Here is a 20,585-nt window from a genome sequence, read left to right as displayed (position 1 = left end):
GTTCTTAAGATATACTACAACTGATATGTTTATATATATATGCAGCTGGCTGTTTAGCAATTTAGTTATACTTTACAAAAACAAAAATCTTGCATTAGACTTCAGGGAGCGTCGCGTATAATATACGTCATCGTGCTCAGACTGCAACTGGAGGCTGCGTCTGTTAGATGGGGGAATGTTTAAATGTTAGTTATTTGTGCTAGTTTAATTTGTATACCGACGCTGTGTAAAACACGTCTAGTATTATACTGACCCCTTGAAGTTTTTTTGTTTGTTTTCTTTGTTTTGTTTTGTTTTTGTTTTTGTTTTTGTTTTTTTATCGTTTTAAGAATAGCCATTTAAGCTAACGCGTCATAGCAAAGTTGACACTCAAGTCGCAGACATGGTGTGGAAAGGATTTTCTGCTCTTGCTTTTCTGTTTTGCTTGCCCAAAACGACAGGCTCTTCCTATGTTATTACAGTTGATGTGGGGAGACCAGAGACAGATCTTAAACACTTCTGGAGAAGCACGGGTTTCTGGTAGGTTTATTTAAAACTATTCAAGTACTACAAAAAAAAAATAATACGCAGTGATAGACGGAAAACGATTTGAATAAAATGTCAGGATAACATGAAGCTGATTTTCATACTGGATTTAGCAGATGACTGCAAGTGTGAAAATATTAAATTTCACAGCAGTCAGCATTTTTTTCAACCAAGCCAAGATATATCATGACTTTTTTTCAGTATTTCTTAAGCAACCTGTATCTTTAGTTAAACGTTGTTTCACGTGACTGGGAAGTCTTTCTAGGCTTCACGTGATATTTGAAAATTAAAGTTTTTGGGGTGTGCGTGTGTGTGTGTTCAGCCCCCCACTCCCTCACACTAAGGCCCACCAGTTTGACCTGAGCATCGACCAGCAGCTGAATCTGGCCTATGTGGGCTCTGTCCCTCATGGAGGGATCCAGCAGGTCAGGATACACTGGATGTTAGAGCTGGTCACCGCACAGTAAGTCAACCAGCAGAAAATGTTGAAACATAAAATTGGGTTTATGTTTGTCAAAATGTAGAAATATGAAAGAAGGCACTGTATTATTATCAATTTCTGGTTTTGTGACTACTTTACTGAAAAACAGCAGAGATATTCTTCTTGTAGAGATATTGGCACAAGACCCCAGTACAACTTCACTAAACTGGATCAGCTCATAGAGGTCTTGTGGCTCAATGGACTTCAACCAGGTGATGTACTGTCTTTTCATCTCTCCATACATAGCTCTTAGAGTATTTGATTGTCCAAGACATTTTGATTAGTTTAGACTGAACAGCCAAACTTTATTTAAACTGTGTAAAAACTTGAAATTGCATGAAAAGTGCAGTGGATCAAATATGATTTTAGATTCTGTTGCACTTTGTAGGTTTTGAACTAATGGGTAGCATCTCAAACTACTTCACTGACTTTGAGGACAAATCACAAGTGGTCGAGTGGAGAAATCTGGTTTATATCATAGCCAAGAGATACATTGGTGAGTGGGCACCAGCTGCCATTAAGTTATTAGCTTCTTTGTATTTATACCACAACATATATTCCTATGTGTTATTTCAGCAATTACACAGATAAATTAGTTGAAAGGACCAGTTAGAGAATATTATGTCACAAGAAACATTAATATATCTTGTTTTGTTTACTACTTCATTGCTCATTGAAAATTTCAGATAAATATGGGTTGGGAAGTGTTGCTCAGTGGAACTTTGAAACATGGAACGAACCCAACAACCATGACTTTGATAATGTCACCATGTCAATTCAAGGTAAAAAAAAAAAAAAAGAAAAACATCTGTCCACAACCTTTCTGTGTAAATGTTAGCTATTCGTCAGGATGAAAGCTTCCCAGTGGAGTGTTATTTTTATGTGAAATTGATGTATTAAGTATTTTATCATATAAACATCACATATGCACATTCAAGATGGGTCTGTTAAATTTATTAGATGCCACTTCTGATCTGGAAACACCAAAGCAGGTCAACATACCTTTTTTTGAGCTTTTTTTTTTTTTTTTTTAAAGGGTTTCTTAACTATTATGATGCCTGTTCGGAGGGATTGAGAGCTGCCAGTAGGCTCCTGAAGTTTGGAGGTCCAGGAGACTCTTGTCATACCCTGCCACACTCCCCATATTGCTGGGCCATGCTGCAGCACTGCTACAATGGCACTAACTTCTTCACTGGGGAGACGGGGGTCAAAATTGACTACATCGCCCTGCACAAGAAGGTGGGTTTCTCAGAATTGTAAGAAATAAATAAACTAAACAATGTTCTTTTAGGGGTTTAGATTTGTCCCTGTCTTGTAGTTGCTTGGACCCCTACAGTAGAATATCAGTTTGTTATACAGTCTAGTTATGTTCAGTTTTAGCACAATGCACATGGGAAATGGTGCTGCTGAAATACAATTTACCTCATCTGAGTCGTGTAAAACAAAATATGTCAAAATGCATTCATTAATTTAATATCAAGCAGGTGCAAGGTGACTTTCTCTTTCCATCTGTCAGGGAGGAGGCTACACTTTGCCCATCCTCCAGCAGGAGATCCAGACAGTAGGAGAGATTCAAGAGCTTTACCCCAGTTTCCGCAGCCTCCCTGTTTATAATGATGAGGCTGATCCTCTGGTGGGCTGGTCCAGGCCTCAGGAGTGGAGGGCTGATGTGACCTACGCTGCGATGGTTGTAAAGGTGAAGTAAAGAATACAGAAGAGCAACGTGAAAACTAATAAATTGTATTTATATTTGACCTCATATTTGATGTAAATTAGATCATGATTATCAAAGTGCGGTAATGGAGAAAGAGCTCAAGGGACTTATAAAACAATAGTCTGTCCTGCTCCTTGAACAGGTAATAAACCAGCATCAGAGTCTGCTTCTGGCAAACCCAAACAGCACCATCAACTACACACTGCTTAGCAACGACAACGCCTTCCTCAGCTACCACCCACATCCCTTCACCCAGCGTACACTCACCGCCCGCTTTCAGGTCAACAACACCCACCCACCTCATGTCCAACTCCTCAGGAAGCCTGTTCTCACCGTTATGGGTCTACTAGCTCTGCTAGGTGTCTACAACCCCAAGATTGTGAAAAGATATGTTTACTTTATGTGAGTGATTACTGAAGTACGTCTCCTGTATGGGTTCTAAATTTAGGGGAGACCCAGATCCTGGCTCAGGTTCTGAACTCAGGGAGTCACAACAACACGCTGGGAACTCTCGCCAGCAGCCACAAGCCTGCGATGCCAGGCGGCTCGGACAGCTGGCAGGCAGCAGTGCTGGTCTTCAACAGTGATGACAACCGTACATCCAATGCCACTGATGATGTCACTGTCACAATAACAGGATTTCCTGAGCAGAAGGGTGTGTTAAACCAAAAACTCTTGGCTTTCATTTGCATTTGGTATGTATTTTAGAAAGTGAATGCTTCATTTCAATCCACCTTAATATCTGTTGTTGGTCCTGCAGGTCTTGTGTATGTCACATACTACATGGACAATCATGTGACCAATCCATACCAGCTTTGGCAAAGCATGGGCAGCCCCGACTTCCCCACGGCACAGCAGTTCAGACGCCTTAGGAGTGTAGAGGTAACGCTAAATGATGGATAATGGATTTACTTTTTGCTATATATATATATATATATATATAATATAGCGTGTACTGCAGATGAAACAGAATGAAGGTAGATTTAGTTGATCTACTCAGTCTTCTCTGTTCTGAGACATACTTTGACCCACTGATGTTGTGTCATTGTTTCAGGACCCTCGCACTGATGGACCCTGGAAAGTTCCTGTAGGCAACTCTCTGACTCTAAAATCCAAATTATCTGTACCCTCCATTCTTCTAATCCATGTTTGTGCTCAGCCCAAGGCTGTGCCGGACCAGGTATTTTTGTTTAACCAATAAATGACATTTGCGTCATCACTAATGTATGAACATGCATACTGAACTCATGGAAAACGTGTAAATACACATGGCATGCTTTCAGTCGTCATCTAAACAGTTGAGCTACTTGAACTTGAATGATTTCAGTTCTTTGTCAAACTGTATTTCACCTTTGGTTAGGTCAATGGATTACGCTTCATCAAGATCACTAAAGGCCAAGTCCTCATTGTTTGGTCTGACAAGTGCATTGACTCAAGGTAAATGCCTATTTTACATGCTTCTTTTCCAGGTTTTCACTCTGCAGTATCATGATGAAAAATATAAATGGTGTATAAAGGAGGTATTGTTTGGTCATGTAAAAGGTTAGGGGACATCAGCAAGAGCAAGATGACTTTTCTTTCTTTCTTTCTTTCTTTCTTTCTTTCTTTCTTTCTTTCTTTCTTTCTTTCTTTCTTTCTTTCTTTCTTTCTTTCTTTCTTTCTTTCTTTCTTTCTTTCTTTCTTTCTTTCTTTCTTTCTTTCTTTCTTTCTTTCTTTCTTTCTTTGTACTTGGCAGATGCATTAAGACGTTTGAAGTGGAATTCTCCACAGACACCAAGGAATTCACCAGAATAAATACCCAGGACACCATTTTTACTTCTTATGTCTTTTCACCAGGTAAAACTCTTCTCTGAAATCCTAAAGATATAACTATAAAGTGATAAAAGTAACACTGCATTTTCTATTTTTTGAGATCATGATTGTGACACTCTGTTTCATTCTGTGTTCTGTAGTGGATCAGGAGGTTGGCGGTTTATATAGAGTTCAAGCTGTGGATTACTGGGGAAAGAATGGGCCATACTCACTACCTGAGAGGTATTCGGAGGACTAATAAAGCAAAATCAAAGCATTCTTGTTATTTTTAGAAATTGTTGGGTTTAACGTGAGTGCGTCTGCAGCTCAATCGACACTGTAAGTTACACAAGAAGGTTACATTGTGTTTAGTTGAGCATTGACTGATCACATCTCAAGCACACATTATGCTCAATTTAACACTAACATGAAGCGTTTTAAAAGACTCAGTTACTTTATTTTACCCCTATCCAAGAAGACCTCTGTATGAACAGGCCATAAAAGCATCTGATCATTAGCAAACACCACCAAGACTGTCAAAAAGTTGTTTTGGTGTTTGTGCACCAGAGAAATTAACAAGACAAAAGCAAGTTTCTTTAGAAAATTTATTGTCACCAATACAAACTGATGCAGTACAGATGTTACCCATCAGAGTACCATACGGTTGATCATGTCACATCCATTGAACTGGTAGTATCTTTTAGGGGATTTGGCAGTGAATTTTCTTGGCAGTGTGTGATGATTTTACATGGGGTGTTTGATTGGATTTATCAGACAAATTTCTCCTACATCCAAAGCAAATTGTAAGCAGGACTTGTTTGCGGTGAAGAGCTGCGTCTTCATGTTGGGTGTGATGATTGATCCAGTTTAACAAAGGGGTGCTCAACAATCTCCATCCTGGAAAACAATTCAGCAAGCTCCTATTGAGAGAGAAAGAAAAGCAACAAGTGATGGATAAGTTTAAATGTTTTGAGTTGTTCTGCTTCAGAGCACCAATTTATCACTTAAATGCAAGTATGTGTGCGTGTTTGTAACACACCAGACTGCAGTACAGGCTGGAACTGTCCAGCCATGCAGATTTCCTCCTGTTTCTGGCGGACAACTCTCTGGATGGCTGGGGGGAGGCCACGGGGGTTGCGAGAGAACACCAGTGCGTAGCCATCTTCGCAGCTTCCATCCTCCTTCTGGGTGCGGCAGGCATAGGTGATGGCGTAGTTGTCGTAGTCTGTGTCAATGATCCAGTAATTGTCACCTGGAAAAAAGAAGACAGTGATAGGTTTGTCTTTGCTGAACAGAGAATGGCAAAGACTATCTGGGTACAAAGCTAGTCTAGCTTACCTCCACTGGATAGGTAGCTGGCCAGTCCCTGATAGTTCATGAACATCTTGCCTGGGGTGCCAGGGTCAGGCACTGAGTACTGAGCAGCCATGTCCGCACAGACAACCCAGAACCTGCATGTCAAATAGCGATAAAACTATAAAATGTGCAAGCAGGAATGGTAACCTTAAAATTCTTGATGCATCTACTGTTCACACTACAACCTGTAGTTTTAAAAAAGATAAACCCACCCAAAGAGAGTGACTCTGCCTCTTGAAGAGGCCACCATGGCACCATCATCCCCAACAGTGTATTCAGCAGATATGTTGTCCTGCAGGAACAAGCCTTCAGGGTCTTTTTTCTGCAGAGCATACCATTTTCCTGCATACTGTCGGGGAGAAAATCAAAGATGAACACAGTGATTATTTTAACAGGTATTTTATTAGCAGATCTGAATGTGAATGTAAACTAAACAGCAAAGTTGTTTTGCTTTCTAAAGTTAGAATTGTGAGAGTTTATTGCTCAGACTTGGAACCAAACAGTAAATCACTGGATGCTGATGATGCCTTGGCTTATAAAGAGAATGTTGATCCTTCTTTTTATGTTATTTTTGTATCTTTATAACTCAGGAGAACCAAATGTTTTGAAGCTAGAAGGCAGTATTATTGTACATAGTTTCAACAAAACAACTAATTAATTAATGCATACCACTATTTTTCAAGGTGTATCCATTCTGGATTTGTCTATGATTTTCTTAAAAAGGTTTTGTGTAAAAATAAAGCTATTCTGTACTCACTCTTTGGGGGTCAAAGTCTTGTTTGACTGTGAAGCTGTCCACCACGCAGGACGCCAGGCTCTGCTCCACGCAGGCCAGGAAAATCATCAAGATGGTAAAGACTTGGAAGTCCATTCTGAGCAAAACCCAAGTAAAAAATGGTTAATTTGCTTGATTTTCTCTTGGTTTTTTCCTATCAGTGTTTAAGATCACTCATAAAAATCTCCTCAGATGGTCACAGAAATGATGAAAAATGTTAAAGTCACTCTTGCATCAGAGTATCTTTAAAATGTTAAGCATCGTCTCCTTACCTGAAGTGTAGCGTGAATCCACTGGAGGTTTTCAGTGCAGAGATATCGGTGCGCTGTGGTGGGAAGACAGTGTGTGAGTCTTTTATACCTCACACCCAGACAGGCTCTCTGATTATTTTCACTTCTTGAACCTAAATGCAGAGTTTAAATCTAGCGTTAATCCAGTTAACAAAATCCTTTGCTATAAGCTGATGAACCCTTGCATTCAGCAGTGTAAAGGCTTTAAATAATTGTTTGCTGGGCTGCAGTACATAATGGCGGATGTACCTGGGTAATACAAAAGCATTAGCCTCAAGTCACACGTCTGCTGCAGAGTTATATCCAGATTTACTGAGTCATGCTGTCAGTTTAGAAGGTGGTGTGATGCAGTGTTTATAAGAGTTTACGAAATTATGCTTTTGATTCTTGGGTTTGTTCTTCCAGTGCTTTTCATCTGTTGACATAACGACTACTTTTCTGAAACAGTATGACATTTTTTTAACTGGTCCCAACAATATCTGCAGCTATCTCATGGGAAAGTCACAGAACATGTTTGCTGTGGTGACTTTTGTTGTTTGTGTATTTAATATGAAAATGGAAGAAAATATCAAATCAAATATCAAATCTATGATGATATGAATGTTGTGTCTGCTTTAATTCTTGCAACCTTTATAAATAAATTCACAAAAACTTCAGTTTTACACACTAAAAATTAGCTGTTTTAATAGTTGTTAAAGACAAATGAGAGGAAAAAAGGTTTAGGGAAGATTACAGATGAAAACTGCTGAAATGACGAGTGGAGTGGAACAGCACTGAGTAATATGCTCCTGCTATATCAGCAGAGGCTCAGCTGTTTCCATTTGCTGTCACTCATTTAGTTAAGTAACCCACTGTCGTCTTTTCTGCACATGCTGCCAGAGCTTCAGTGTGTGTGATCCTGGACAGAGTTGGTCCTACGGGAAACAGCGGAGGTGTTTTGTAGAAAATTTACAAGTGCATCATCAGAAGGTGCAGAAAGATGCCAAAGATTGAAAATGCTGCCAATTCACAGTGGGTAATGTAAAGTTTAGCTGCAGATGAATTTATAAATGCCATTTCCTTTTAAATGTTATGTCTTTATTGTGAAATCAAATTACCCGTGTTGTATCAGCAACAACAACAAATTGAAGTCTCCAAAAAAATAATGTAAGAAGCTCACTGTAATCCTCTGTAGTCCCCAGAGGATATATTTATCACTTAGTTTGTGTCAGGCTAGGCATTGTTGATGTTCTAATAATAACTTGGCCTGATGATGTTAAGTAACACCTCCGTGCCTTGACCTCCGGATCCCTGTCAGATGTGTCATTGGCACAGCCGGGGACATGTGAATTGTACTAACTTAGCGTCTCTTTTCTGAAAACTAAAGTTGGGTTTAGTGATCCCTTTTTAATCACATGTAGTTGGAGGTGATCTGGGGTTTAACTTGTTTTGATTATAGCCATGCCAACACACTGGGCCATGTGTATGATCAAGGCAAGCTGGAAAACAAAAAGATATATATAAAAATACATTAATTCTTACATATAAATAAGACTCAACATCTCTCTAGCATCAGAGTTGATTTTCAACACATCTTCCTCAGGGTTGTGTGCTATCTTTTTATTTCTATTTTTCTATGGAGACCGAACAGCTCTTTTTAAATATACAGATATTGTCCTGGTGGCTCACCTGACAGATGCTACTGCATCTACTGTCAACAGGTAGTCAGTGATTTAATTTAGACTTTTTCCTAAAACTCTCAGGAGCTAAGTACTATGGAAGCTCAGGAATTGTGCTGTGGGGGCACAAAAAAAACTACTTTTTACTTCCCTCCACATCCAAGGTCAACCCACTGAAGAAGTACCAGTTTTTTAAATATCTGAGAATAGACATTGCCTTTTAAAAAGAAAGAAAAACAAAATTATCTCCACATGCTGAGGAAATTCAGGAATTTGTCGGCAGACACATTTTAGCTTCGGTTTACACTTCACTCCGAATCCGTTCTTACCTTCAGTGTTTCATCCTAGTACAGCTTCCTCTCCATCAAACACAAGCCAGCCTCTTACTGTAACTGTACTGTAAAAAAACCACCACCACACATGATTTTGTCTGCTATTTTCATTTTAACCATGATGTAAAAAGTTATTTTACCTTGCAAGTTTGCATGTGTTGCATTGCTGTGTCAAGGACAAATTGCTGTCACTGATTTGGGAAAAAGTTAATCTAATCTAATGAATTGTAGAAAGTCAAACTATTTAAATTAGTCCCTCGTGAGGACTTGACTTTTCCCTGCCACTTAATCCAGGACTGGCTGACCCCTGCAATCTGTTCACTTTATTCTGTAATAAGACCTGCTGTAACGGGTGAATTTCTCCACTGTGAGATTAATAAAGTCCAATCTAATCTAATCTAAAAGACTCTTTTAATATAAAAATAAGACTCCCAGAACACCAAGGTTTCACAACCTGCAGATAACCGCAGTGCATGAGATTTTACTTTTTTTTTAAGAGAATGTAACGATGTCAAGTTATATTGTTTCCACTTTCTATGAGCCTGTATTTCATGTGCACAGATGCCAAATTCTCACTTCAGGGTGATGTTTGTACTTTTTAACTAACTGATTAGCTTCTAAAATGTTGATAATTTTTAATCCTTAAAACCAAAATTTAAATATCTGCTCACAAAATGTTAGTCTTTTTTTTTCCCATATTAAAACCATTTTATTCAGTGATTCATAAAGTACAGGACTATAAATAAACACATTGCTGATTTTGTTTGGACATTTTTATTTTTATCGTAGTGTTCTTGTGTATTTTGAAATGTGTATTATTTATAATAATCCATTTACCTTTAATATATTTGTCCAAAAACAAAGTTGGAATTTTGGCAATACTGGTTTGTTAATAAGCTGGTCTTTGCATTCAGCAGTGTGATTAAATTTCTCCTTACAGAACAAACAAAAGGCTACGATGGCCTTGAACAAAGTGGGAACACAATGCTTACAAGACGGTACTTCCATCCCAGCTTGCAGTATGGTGTGGTATACCTTCACATTCTCTACACCACCTTCATCCAGAGTTTTAAACAGTTTGTTCAGATATATCCAAAAAAGCCAACAGTCCCAATTATTTTACTTAATTTTTTACATATACATGTTTAGGAAATTTTTTCCATTTGTAATTGAACAGATGCCTGATTAACCAGTTTTGTTGTGTAAATGACTTTTGTGCATTTCATTAAGAAAATAAATAAAAAACAAGTCTTGTTATTGTTTTATTTTACAATTGAGAGGAAAAAAGATCCAGGTAGGTTTAAAGAAATCCAAAGATCCAAAAAGGTGTTGGCAAATTAGGAACAAGTGAACATCATCTAAGAACACCAAATTAAGCTAATCTGTTTTACTCGTTCAACCAGATGTGATGTAACTGACTGAGGTGTAACATTGATCACAAATGTCACATATTGGTAAACAAAGGCAAAGACAACTGTATGTACATCTGGATTTGTAACATTGCTTCATAGGAAACAACTAAATGATTTATGAGTGCATCTGCAGTTACACAATGCTGAGTTTAAGAACTTTATTTCATATTATGTAACTAACAAAATGCAACTGGCGAACAGGAGGGGTGTTGTGTTAGTCCTGGTAACAGTGAGCACATCCACCAAATAGGAGTGTCTGACAGTGGCCCGACTTTGCCATTGTTACTCCAGAAAAGGGAGGAAAAAAAAAAAGTTGGAAATTGCACATGGACATACTTTTACAGCACTCCAGAGCTTTACTTCAGAATGGTGTCTTCATTTGCTGTGAGAGAAAAGTTCAACATTAGTTGTTTCTTTCAAAAGGAGATCTTTACAAAACCTGAAAAATGCTCTACTTTTGTTATTGCACACACAGATGCGTCCATATGCAAACTGGAGGATGAATGTCTGAATGTAATTAGGAATAAATTACCTTCTGCTAGCTGCTTGGCAATGCGCTCCTGCTCCTCACGGACCTTTTTCTCCTCCTCCTCAATCCTCCTCTCTTCTGCTGCAATGGGCTTCAGGTAATCTGGACAAGAAAAAAATATATTTTATACATTACAGAACCTAGCCCATCTAAGCAAAGGTTTTCAAAAGTCTCAGAAAGTAAGCATTTGTAAATTAAATAAAAATATGGAACTCTCTTACCACCTTTTTACAAGGTTTTGCTAAACTCCTGGATGGCTCATAATTGGGTTTATTACAGATACATGCTTAGCAGATGAGTCAAGATAACCAAATATCACTATTTAGAATAACAGGACAACACTAAATGCAAATCTGTCCCAACTTATTAGTTTCTTTTTGGGGGAAAACTGTCACATTGCTTCAGAATTAATGTATCTGTATCTGAGCTCCACGCCAGGTCAAAAACAGTAAAGTTCTTCTGTTAATTAACACAAATATTGCCTAGAAAACATCTGATCTAAATCGCTCCACACTGTAAAAGATTTGCATGTAAGTACATCGAAACAGTTCCATCCTCCATATAAAAATGCAACAAGAATTTTCTGTTTTAATCCTAATTCAATCAATCTGTTTGTTTTGTGGCATAATTTGTCTCCAGCATTTACAACATTATCTGAGTGTAAATTCTGATTCCCCTTAGTAGTGGATTAATTTCAGTACACTGCAACAGTTAAATGTATTATTATATAAACAACTTACCATATCTCCTTTTACCATAGATGATACCAGCAATCAAAGCTGAATACCTGGCTGTCTGCAACAGATAAATAGACACACATTAGTAACAATAATAGTCGATTAGATAGATAAGTGTGTTTAATGTCAAATAAACTGTAGGGGGCGAAAACTAAGACCGTAAATTAAAGACTCGTAGAAACCTTTATTATATGCTATTCGCTAATTTAGATAAAATTGTGCAGTATTTGTACTAAGACCAGATGAATGATAGATTGGTATTTTAATAGCCCTTTCTGTTTAATAGAACCAGCACTGAGACGTTTCTATGCAGGCATATGCAGTTAGCTTTAGCAAAGTTAAGGGGAATTCTCGGTCGATACACACTAACACTACACACGTGGATTATTTAGACTTAATGTCACACAGGTGTCTCTGTTACTTTATTTAACAGCTTTATGAGCTCTGTCAATGAAAAACTCACTGTCACCTAGCATGTCCCTGGCTAATAGCTCGGGTGTTAGCGTGCCTTACAGAAGGAAATATAATTCTGACTGGCTTTAAAGTTAAAGCAAACTTTTTATAATTAATTTAACAACACAAACCTTAATCAAAGGCGACACTGCAACAGGAGGAGCCATGGTTTTACAGCTGCCTTGCGATTAGCAGAGGTCACTTTACCACCGCAGAGGACTATGCGAGAAGAAGCGATTTCTTCTTCTTCGAAGTTTTACTAACGCTTTAACTCGCACTGCTGAACTGCTGCCATCTTCTGGACAAAATCTTCCTCTACAGTAGAAATTGATGTACTGCGATTGTGGAGAAGACACAAAATATTGTAGTATTTTTATTCTCTTTAAAATTTTAGGTTTTGAGTATTTTTGCTTCTGTAACATATCTTTTGTCAGAGTGAAGGGACCAAATATGAAATTGCATTTGTATTAATATTTAATTCATCAATAATATGAAGCATATTTGTGCAGTGGCAAAAATAGAATTATGGATTTTAAAATATTTATTAAGTGAGTTGAACAATTAAATAATATAAATAGATTAAATAAATAAAAGACAAAAACAAGATGCATCAATTAAGTTACTATCAGACAATGGTGTGATTTGAGTTGGCTTAATGTGCGAAAAGGAAGCACGAAAAAGCTTGACACTTGTAGCCGAAGAAGTTGCTCAGGTAGTGTAGCTCATCCAGGATGGCACATCAATATACTGTGGCAAGAAGGTTTGCTGTGTTTCCCAGCACAGTCTCAATAGCATGGAGGAGATACCAGGAGACATAGAGGGGGCCGTAGGAGGACAACAACCCCAGCAGCAGGACCACTATCTGCTCCTTTGTGCAAGGAGGAACAGGAGGAGCACTGCCAGCAGGCCACTAAAGTGCATTTTTCTGCTCAAACTGTCAGAAACTGACTCCATGAGGGTGGTATGAGGGTCCAACATCCACAGGTGAGACCTGTGCTCCCAGCCCAACACTGTAGACCGATTGGCATTTGCTAGAGAACACCAGGATTGGCAGATTCGTCATTGGTGCCCTGTGCTCTTCATGGAATAGAGAAGGTTCACATTAAGTTAATCTGTGACAGATGTGAGATTGTCTGGAGACACCATTGAAAACATTTTCCTGCCTGCAACATCCTCTAGCATAACCAGTTTGGTAGTGGTTCAGTAATGGTCTGGGGAGGCACATACCTCCATGTGCAAGCCAGAGGTACCCTGACAGCCACTGGGTACCAGGATGAGATCTTCAGACCCATTATCAGACCATTTGCTGTTGCTGATGAGGGCATTGATGCAATGGACTGTCCTGCTCATTTCAGATTACTTCAGCTCTTGGCTCTGTGAAGACCATTAACTGTTGTGATGTTGAACTGTTTTGCATTGAATTGATATTTTAACAACAGTATGAGTAAAGGTACTACTTGGTATTTATTGTAGCGAGTGTTACTGCTACTGGCAGGCTGTATCAAATAACTAGCATGCTGAATAAAGCCTTACATTTAAAGAGTTGTGCTTTCTCTAATGTTACACTAACGACAAAAAATAAAATAAAATAAAAAATGCAGTAGCAAATGTTACCTGCAGAGGTCAGTAGAAATCTGTGCACACAAACATCCGTTGTCATGACAGTCAATGAACACACCAGAGTTATGGCAAAAACGTTTATTGAAGAGTGTTATGAGAGACAATTCTGCGATTTAAAGCAGCTTTGTGTGTAACAAATATATTGCATTCATTACTGGCAAACGTAGTTCATACTGCAAAACAAAAAACAGAAGCAGCAGCAGGATTTGAATTTTTATGGAGCCCCTGAAACAAAGGGCACATGTGCAATCATTAGCAAGGTTTTCAGTCATTTTCTAGTGCGCCAGACCAGGCCAGCAATATTTGACCTTTACATTCAACCTGTAGAATGTTGATCACTAATTTTTAATTTAGAAAAATGAAACAGGATGACTGCTTTTTCAAAAAACACATTCAGTTGTTAAAAATAAATACTTCACATTGGATTTTAATTGTAAAAAATATATTCTCCTCTGATTTATGACAATATCATACTTTATATATTTGTTCAAACTTCCCTGAAGCTGCTGGAAAACCTGTATCAAGAGAAACATTCAATTGCAGGATGTTGTAATATGTGAAGCTGCACCACATCATGTAACATTTTAATTTTACAGACGTGGGTAAAGTTATAGTCTTGTATTAGTATAAAGACTGCCTGTGCACACAATTTCAATTTGTTACAAACTGTAAGAGTTTGGGAATTTTAACATGAAAATATAGAGATAAAGGCAGATATTTTAATACATTTAATGTTTGTTAAATTATACAAAAAATTTTATTGTATGTGTTCATAGATCAGTCAATAATTCCTTTTAGATTTTGCCCCTTGTTCTCTCCATATTTAATTTATTTTACTGAACCCTTTCTTGTCCCTATTCAGTCTGGATGCACAATTCACACACATTTTATGCATATTTACAGTAAAGTGTTTTAATATAAAGGAAAAAAAAATCAGTGGTTGTTCCCAAAAGTGTGTCCAAGTTTAGTCACTGTCCTCTTGGCAAATCTCACCTTCCCCCGTTTCTTCAGGGAGGCTGTGTACTGATTGGACTTGAGTTTAGAGTAATAATCAGAGAACTTATTGAAGAGGATGGAAATGGGCAGACCGTTGAGAATGATTCCAAAAGCAATGCAGATGAAAGCAAAGATCCGACCCAGCATGGTCTCTGGGTACACGTCTCCGTAGCCCACAGTGGAGATGCTGACCTGCAGGGGAATGAGGAGAGCATTCAGTGCTGATGGAGAAACAAACCTAGACAGGAAGTAAGTCTGCTCACACCAGCTTAATTTAAGGTAAAACAGGATCTTTATTCCCAGTCATTGTGGTGAATTAATGTCATGATTAAACAAAAATGTGTCTGTTCAGATGACAAAGTAAAGGCTCTACAAACATGGCAGAACCAACTCATTCACCAAAGTTATTTCATTTCTCTAATCAGTCTTCTGCATCCTTCTTACAGATTAATTTCACATCATGAGGTGCACTTCCTGCATGTGTTAATTGCTATGTCTAGTCACTGCAGTAGTCATTAGCCTTGCTGTGTATTCAGTTTCTTGCTCAGGTGCTTCCTGCCTTTGTTTAGGAAATATCTCACTAGAGAAACGCTGTCCACTTGCAATAAACCTCACAAGCAGTGGGCAGCAGCAAAGCAATGCTCATAATTTCCATTGACATAAAGATTAGTATCACTTCAAGGATTATTATATCCTTCCCCTGGATCAGAAGTGAGATTCCACCACCTGCTCTGAGAGCGAGAGGGAAGATCTGTTAATGGGTTTATTCATAGCAGACTGTCAGAGGTTTGTGTAGGCAGTGTAAATACAAAAACAAAAAATTGGCCACAGGCAGAGATTTTGGATGAGCTAATGTGTAAAATTTGTATTTTGGATATTGCCATTGACTACAAAAGTCGCTGCAATGAAGCATAAAGGAACACACCCTTAAACAGACCTGATGTCATTGTGTTGTTGAGTAATAAAAACCACTGCACACTTCCCACATTTAAGAATGATGTCAGCAGTAGTGATTCTAAGAAAAAGCTCCTCATTTGACTTGCTTAGATAATAAGATATTTATACATCTTTAAAAATGTATCTCCTATATGTGTTGTTACTTTAGTCCTTTTCTTTGTTTTTTTTAATTATAACGAGATGTACTTACAGCTGCCCACCACCACGCATGAGGTATGCTGGTGAAGTTTGTCTGTGGCATGTCATGCTCCACGGTATAAACCATGGCAGAGAAGCTGAAGATGCCCATAGCGATGAAGAGGAAGAGGCAGCCCACTTGTTGGTAGCACTGACGCAGGGTGAAGCCAAACGCCCTGAGACCTGTGGAGTGACGTGCCAGCTTCAAGATACGAAAGATTCGCATCAGTCTCATGATCCTCAGTACTTGGCCCAGCTTTCCCACCTGCCCCACCGCCTGAATGTCAGCTTCGTGCTTCATGTAGTTTTCCTCATTGTCAAAGAACTCCAGGATGCCCTGCAGGTACTGAGGCAGGATGGCGATCAAATCCACAGTGTTGAGTACACTCCTGCTGAAGGATTTGAGGTCAGGTGTGGATATCAGACGCAGCAGGTACTCCATGGTGAAGAAGGCAATGCACATGGACTCCACATATTCACAGTAGGTTTTGCCACTGAGATGACCTGTGTGGGTTCTGTATTGCATTTCCTCCACTGTGTTGAGTGTCATGGCCACGAGAGAGATCAGGACAAAGAGACTGGAAGCAACAGCCATCAGTTTGGCCTTTACAGAAGAAAAAGGCTTCTCCATCAAGTTCCAGATAGCTCGACGTGCCTGGCCCATGAACATGTCATGGAAAAGCTCCTCATTCTCTTCGATCTCCACCTCAGCTTCCAGCTCCCTCTGGATCTTCAGCTGCTCGTTCAGCTCATCCTGCCTCTCCTCAAAGGAGATGCGGCAGCAGCGGTGAGTGTTCTTGATCCTCACACCCCAGTAGTTGATCTCCTCCAGGAAGTTACGGGGACACAGCTCATCCTTGATCCACAACACTCCCGTCCTGTAGAAGTTGAAGATGCAGTGGAAGACTTCTGGGTCCCTGTCAAAGAAATATTCATTTCTAGTAACTATGTAGTCATCACACAAGTCCAGCTTCATGTTGTGGTCTGTGTAAGTTGCCAGTCGTCCTATCCTGGTCTTGGGGTACTTTGCTGCCATCTTGTAGGCTATCTGGTAAGGCTTCCCACCTACATTAATGTTGATCATGTAGTTCTTCTTGGAGGGTGAGATCTGCCTTGAGAAACTGTACAGACCACCTTCATCCTCTTCTTCCTCATATTCGGCATAAATGTCGTAGATGTCCCTGCTCAGTTCTTGCATGGAGTTCCATGTCTTCACACAGCTTTCCTTCGCTAATGGGTAAACAGTCTCAGAAGGTCGTCGGTTAGTATCCAAGTCTGTGACTTTGTAGTTGGGAAAGAGACTCTGTCTCCTTTTCCACAAGTTGTCCACCTTCTTGGTGCTCCCCATGGTGACCACCCCCCCAGACTACACCGTGTACGGAGCACTCTGATCGACCAGCATTACTGCTGTCTAATACCCCTTCACCTAAGTATGGAGAGCGTAAGCAGGATGCCTCATGGCCCCATTAATGTTGCTGACTGAGAGGATCTGCATGCTTATAGGGCATCTAAATACCATTATCCTCTGCTGAGCTGTCTGGCTGACATGATGTTAACTGTGGAGCATATCCCAACAAAAGGCCTTTAAGAATGCACTTTTCTTCAATGACTTTAAGATCTGAACATTGAGAGTTTACACTAATTTTGGTGATTTTAAAACATTATAAACATTAGTCAGATTTGTTTTTTTTCCCATTATGAATCAATGTACCCTGTGTCAGGCCCTAATCTTTTTGAAATCCCTACGGATTACTTGACAAGTCATATTGGAAGGTTGTGCCTGTGAAACATTATTGCATCTTTTATTATTTTTATCATGTCTAAAGAAAACTACGGCACTGTGTGCTCTTTTGTTTTTTTTAAATGTTACATTAAAATACATTTAAGATGTTTTCCTTTTTTAATCAGTCATATTTTTTTACAGGGTTTGTTTACTTTTTTGTGTTTATTTCTTCTGTAGTGGTTTAAAATGCTGATAGTGAAGGGGAGCAAAGGAGGGCTGATGAATATATAAAAGAGGATAAAGACTTTAAGCATTAGCCTTTTTCCAGACTGGAAGGGGGTGCACAGTTCTTCAGATTTGAGATGAGTCAGAGCCCCACTGTGTAAAAACAGTTTTTTGAGGCACCTCAACTAAGAAATCACAGTGATTTAATCAGGTGGAATTTAATTTAAAAGAAGCCCAGTTTATAACAAAACGTCTTGCCACTCAATCCTATTATTGGCTATCAGATTATTGTCCTGCACACTGATTAACCACCCAGGCTAACCAGGGATGGCATTGTGCAAGGCCACTGGTTGATGCCAAACATAAAGTACTTTTAAACTTACCTTTTATTTACTACTGCCGAGCCGGCCTCCCATTGATAGTTAATATAATTAACTATTTAAGTCACTAAAACTGTTGTGCTGAAGCACAGCTGTCAGACGTAAGATCGTCTTGTTAGTGCAGTGTGACCTGAAAGCATGAATTAAAAGTTGTCATGGAAACCACAGGGCCACAGTGGAGGACAAAAGCCAAAATAAAAAATTTTTCACACACACTATATATATATATATATGATTACCTGACTGGTATGCAGTATTTGAAAGTATTCTTCAACAGTCCAGTGCTCTCAGTCATTTGCTCCTTTAGCTTTTGTTGTTATAGTGTAACTAGTATGTTGTTGTAGCTTGTGCTGGCTAACACTGGCTCTCTTTGCGTTATCATTTTGTTAATGCCACATGTGGCCTGTTCAGCAATCTTCCAATAAGACATATGTTCATATATTTGTTAGATAAGATGTTTCTCAAAATCTGTTCAAAAAGGCATCAAATCAAGTAAAATGTTACAAGATTTAACTTTGAATTTATTCTTTATATCAGTCAAAAACATATACACTCTTGGATCACTGTATTAGGTGCACTTGGCTAGGACCGGGTTGGCCCACCTTTATCTTTTGGACTGCCTTAATTCCTGGTAGCAAGGCATTAGGTGAAATATTTCTTTAAAAAAATTTGGTCCATATTTATAGGATAACATCACACAGTTTCTGCAGATTTGTTGGTCGAACATGAGCTGAATCTTCTGTTCCCATTCTGAAGATGCTCTTTTGGACTGAGATCTGGTGAATGAGTCATGACACTGACTCATTGTCATGCTTAGGAAACCAGTTAGAGATGATTTGAGCTTTGTGACATGGTGCATTATCCTGCTGGAAGTAGCTGTCAGAAGATGCTACACTGGTCATAAACGGATGGAGATTGTCAGCAACATTACCTGGGTAGGCTATGGTGTTTAAACCATGCTCAGCTGGTACTGAGGGACCCAAAGTGTGCCAAGAAAATATCTCCCACACCATTACACCACCTTCACCAGCCTGAACCATTGATACAAGGCAGAATGGAGCAATAGTTTCATGTTATCTATGCCAAATTCTGACCCTACCATTAGAACGTTGCACCTGAAATGGAAACTCATCACACTAAGCTAAACTTTTTCCAATCTTTGGTTGTCCAATTTTAGTGAGCCTGTGTAAACTGTAGCCTTATTATCCTGTTCTTATTTAGCAGCAGTGACAATCAGTGCAGTTTTCTGCTGCTGAAGGAAAGGAAAGAAAAGGAAAGGAAAGGAAAGGAAAGGAAAGGAAAGGAAAGGAAAGGTAAGGAAAGGAAAGGAAAGGAAAGGAAAGGAAAGGAAAGGAAAGGAAAGGAAGCCTCTAGGCACAGGCCATGAACCTGTAGTGTAAAACAAAGCATCAGTCCATATCTTTTGCATTATGCTGAGATTTATATTATCGGGTCTCAAGCTCTGTCTTCCTGTCAGTCAATATGCAAGATTTATGGATCAAATATTGTTAAAGTCGTCTCAAAGCTGCTTGGTAAAACAACAGTGAAGGTTCAAATCCCTACTGTCACTTCATAAAGCCTCCTGTAATATATGTCTGCTGTTATTTGCAGCTGGAAAATCCAAACACAGATGTTTCAACGACAATAAACGCTGGTGTTTGGTCTCTTTGCTGCTTATGTGATTACACACATACAGGGTCACACAATGGGAGCTGTTATGGGTGTGTACGCATCACCATTTCACTACAAATTTGACAGAAATTAAGACTTTTGTGATAAGTTACATACTTAGGTTCAACATTAAAAAGTTCCAATTCTTTCAGCTATTCATAACTGATTATTTATAAGTCATAGGCCATATGTATTATAGTTGCTTTTATTAAACCATAATACTTTAGAATGTGATGTAAGGCTAAAACTGCACTCTCTCACCAGAAGTACTAAGCTAAAAAATATAGTGTACGGTGAGAAGTGATGAAGGATCTTGTGTCTTCACAAAGGTTAAACTCGGATGGACATTTCTAGATTAAAGAAATGTCAGTATATAACCATTATAAAGATAAACATTTGTCCCTGAATGACAAGATTATTTATGACGCACTAAGGTAATTCATTTTCCACACCATCTTCATCCATGTCAAGAGATGCTGGAACCAATCTCAGGTCATCAGTACCCTAACACAGCTGTGTGCAATCATCATGCATCAGTTCAAATCAGATTTATCTTTCATTGTGCTGAAATATGTTTCAATGTGATTCTGAATTCATTATAATTTCCCTTCAGGGATTAATAAACTTTTATTTTTTTCCATTTCATTTCATGCAGAAGACACAGCAATACTGAATATATGTCTGAAACACAGTAATGATGGGGAGAGGTCAGTGTTAGAGGAATGAATGCGAGGGAGGGAGTTAGATCTGATCTCTACAGCAGATTGAGATATCAAAATTATT

At 38.8% G+C, this 20,585-nt stretch overlaps 3 protein-coding genes across 5 annotated transcripts; 1 reads left to right on the top strand and 2 right to left on the bottom strand.

Annotated features, from left to right (window-relative positions):
• The first annotated feature begins 141 nt into the window (after positions 1-141).
• Positions 142-6,623, top strand: idua (alpha-L-iduronidase). 3 transcript variants are annotated; one of them, XM_041999395.1, is made up of 14 exons: positions 142-519; positions 848-988; positions 1,136-1,218; positions 1,395-1,502; positions 1,693-1,788; positions 2,043-2,245; positions 2,523-2,702; positions 2,863-3,079; positions 3,169-3,375; positions 3,481-3,602; positions 3,775-3,900; positions 4,081-4,157; positions 4,456-4,556; positions 4,673-6,623. In XM_041999395.1, exons 1-14 carry the CDS (start codon positions 383-385, stop codon positions 4,768-4,770), a joined length of 1,896 nt encoding a protein of 631 aa, XP_041855329.1. In that variant the 5' UTR covers positions 142-382; the 3' UTR covers positions 4,771-6,623. The 3 variants fall into 3 exon arrangements, with proteins under 3 accessions (XP_041855329.1, XP_041855328.1, XP_041855330.1); XM_041999394.1 differs by having other exon boundaries at positions 1,121-1,218; XM_041999396.1 differs by lacking the exon at positions 142-519 and having other exon boundaries at positions 885-988; positions 1,116-1,218.
• Positions 5,319-13,325, bottom strand: LOC121648921 (purpurin-like). The gene is made up of 7 exons (XM_041999397.1): positions 13,281-13,325; positions 6,915-6,967; positions 6,625-6,739; positions 6,080-6,216; positions 5,850-5,962; positions 5,551-5,763; positions 5,319-5,431 (listed from the first exon to the last, which is right to left on the bottom strand). Exons 1-7 carry the CDS (start codon positions 13,284-13,286, stop codon positions 5,421-5,423), a joined length of 648 nt encoding a protein of 215 aa, XP_041855331.1. The 5' UTR covers positions 13,287-13,325; the 3' UTR covers positions 5,319-5,420.
• A 1,152-nt stretch (positions 13,326-14,477) lies between these two features.
• Positions 14,478-17,016, bottom strand: LOC121649250 (potassium voltage-gated channel subfamily V member 2-like). Its single transcript, XM_041999920.1, has 2 exons — positions 15,817-17,016; positions 14,478-14,861 (listed from the first exon to the last, which is right to left on the bottom strand). The coding sequence occupies exons 1-2, from the start codon at positions 16,999-17,001 to the stop codon at positions 14,607-14,609; spliced, it is 1,440 nt and encodes a 479-aa protein (XP_041855854.1). The 5' UTR covers positions 17,002-17,016; the 3' UTR covers positions 14,478-14,606.
• Positions 17,017-20,585: the final 3,569 nt, after the last annotated feature.

This window comes from Melanotaenia boesemani, chromosome 11 (genome assembly GCF_017639745.1).
Source record: "Melanotaenia boesemani isolate fMelBoe1 chromosome 11, fMelBoe1.pri, whole genome shotgun sequence".
NCBI classification, from domain to species: Eukaryota; Metazoa; Chordata; class Actinopteri; order Atheriniformes; family Melanotaeniidae; genus Melanotaenia; species Melanotaenia boesemani.
The sequence above is the reverse complement of the archived record's forward strand: the minus strand, read 5'-3'. Positions and strand labels throughout refer to the sequence as shown.

Bases quoted from the DNA above. Each gene is read 5' to 3' on its own strand.
- idua (XM_041999394.1), top strand. From the start codon at position 383: ATGGTGTGGAAAGGATTTTCTGCTCTTGCTTTTCTGTTTTGCTTGCCC. The intron at 3,901-4,080 runs GTATTTTTGTTT...ACCTTTGGTTAG, and splicing joins CCAAGGCTGTGCCGGACCAG to GTCAATGGATTACGCTTCAT. The intron at 4,557-4,672 runs GTAAAACTCTTC...TGTGTTCTGTAG, and splicing joins TTCTTATGTCTTTTCACCAG to TGGATCAGGAGGTTGGCGGT.
- LOC121649250 (XM_041999920.1), bottom strand. From the start codon at position 17,001: ATGCAAGAACTGAGCAGGGACATCTACGACATTTATGCCGAATATGAG. The intron at 14,862-15,816 runs GTAAGTACATCT...ATTCCCCTGCAG, and splicing joins ATGCGTGGTGGTGGGCAGCT to GTCAGCATCTCCACTGTGGG.
- LOC121648921 (XM_041999397.1), bottom strand. The intron at 6,217-6,624 runs GTGAGTACAGAA...TCTCCCCGACAG, and splicing joins AAGACTTTGACCCCCAAAGA to TATGCAGGAAAATGGTATGC. The intron at 5,764-5,849 runs GTAAGCTAGACT...TCTTTTTTCCAG, and splicing joins CAGCTACCTATCCAGTGGAG to GTGACAATTACTGGATCATT.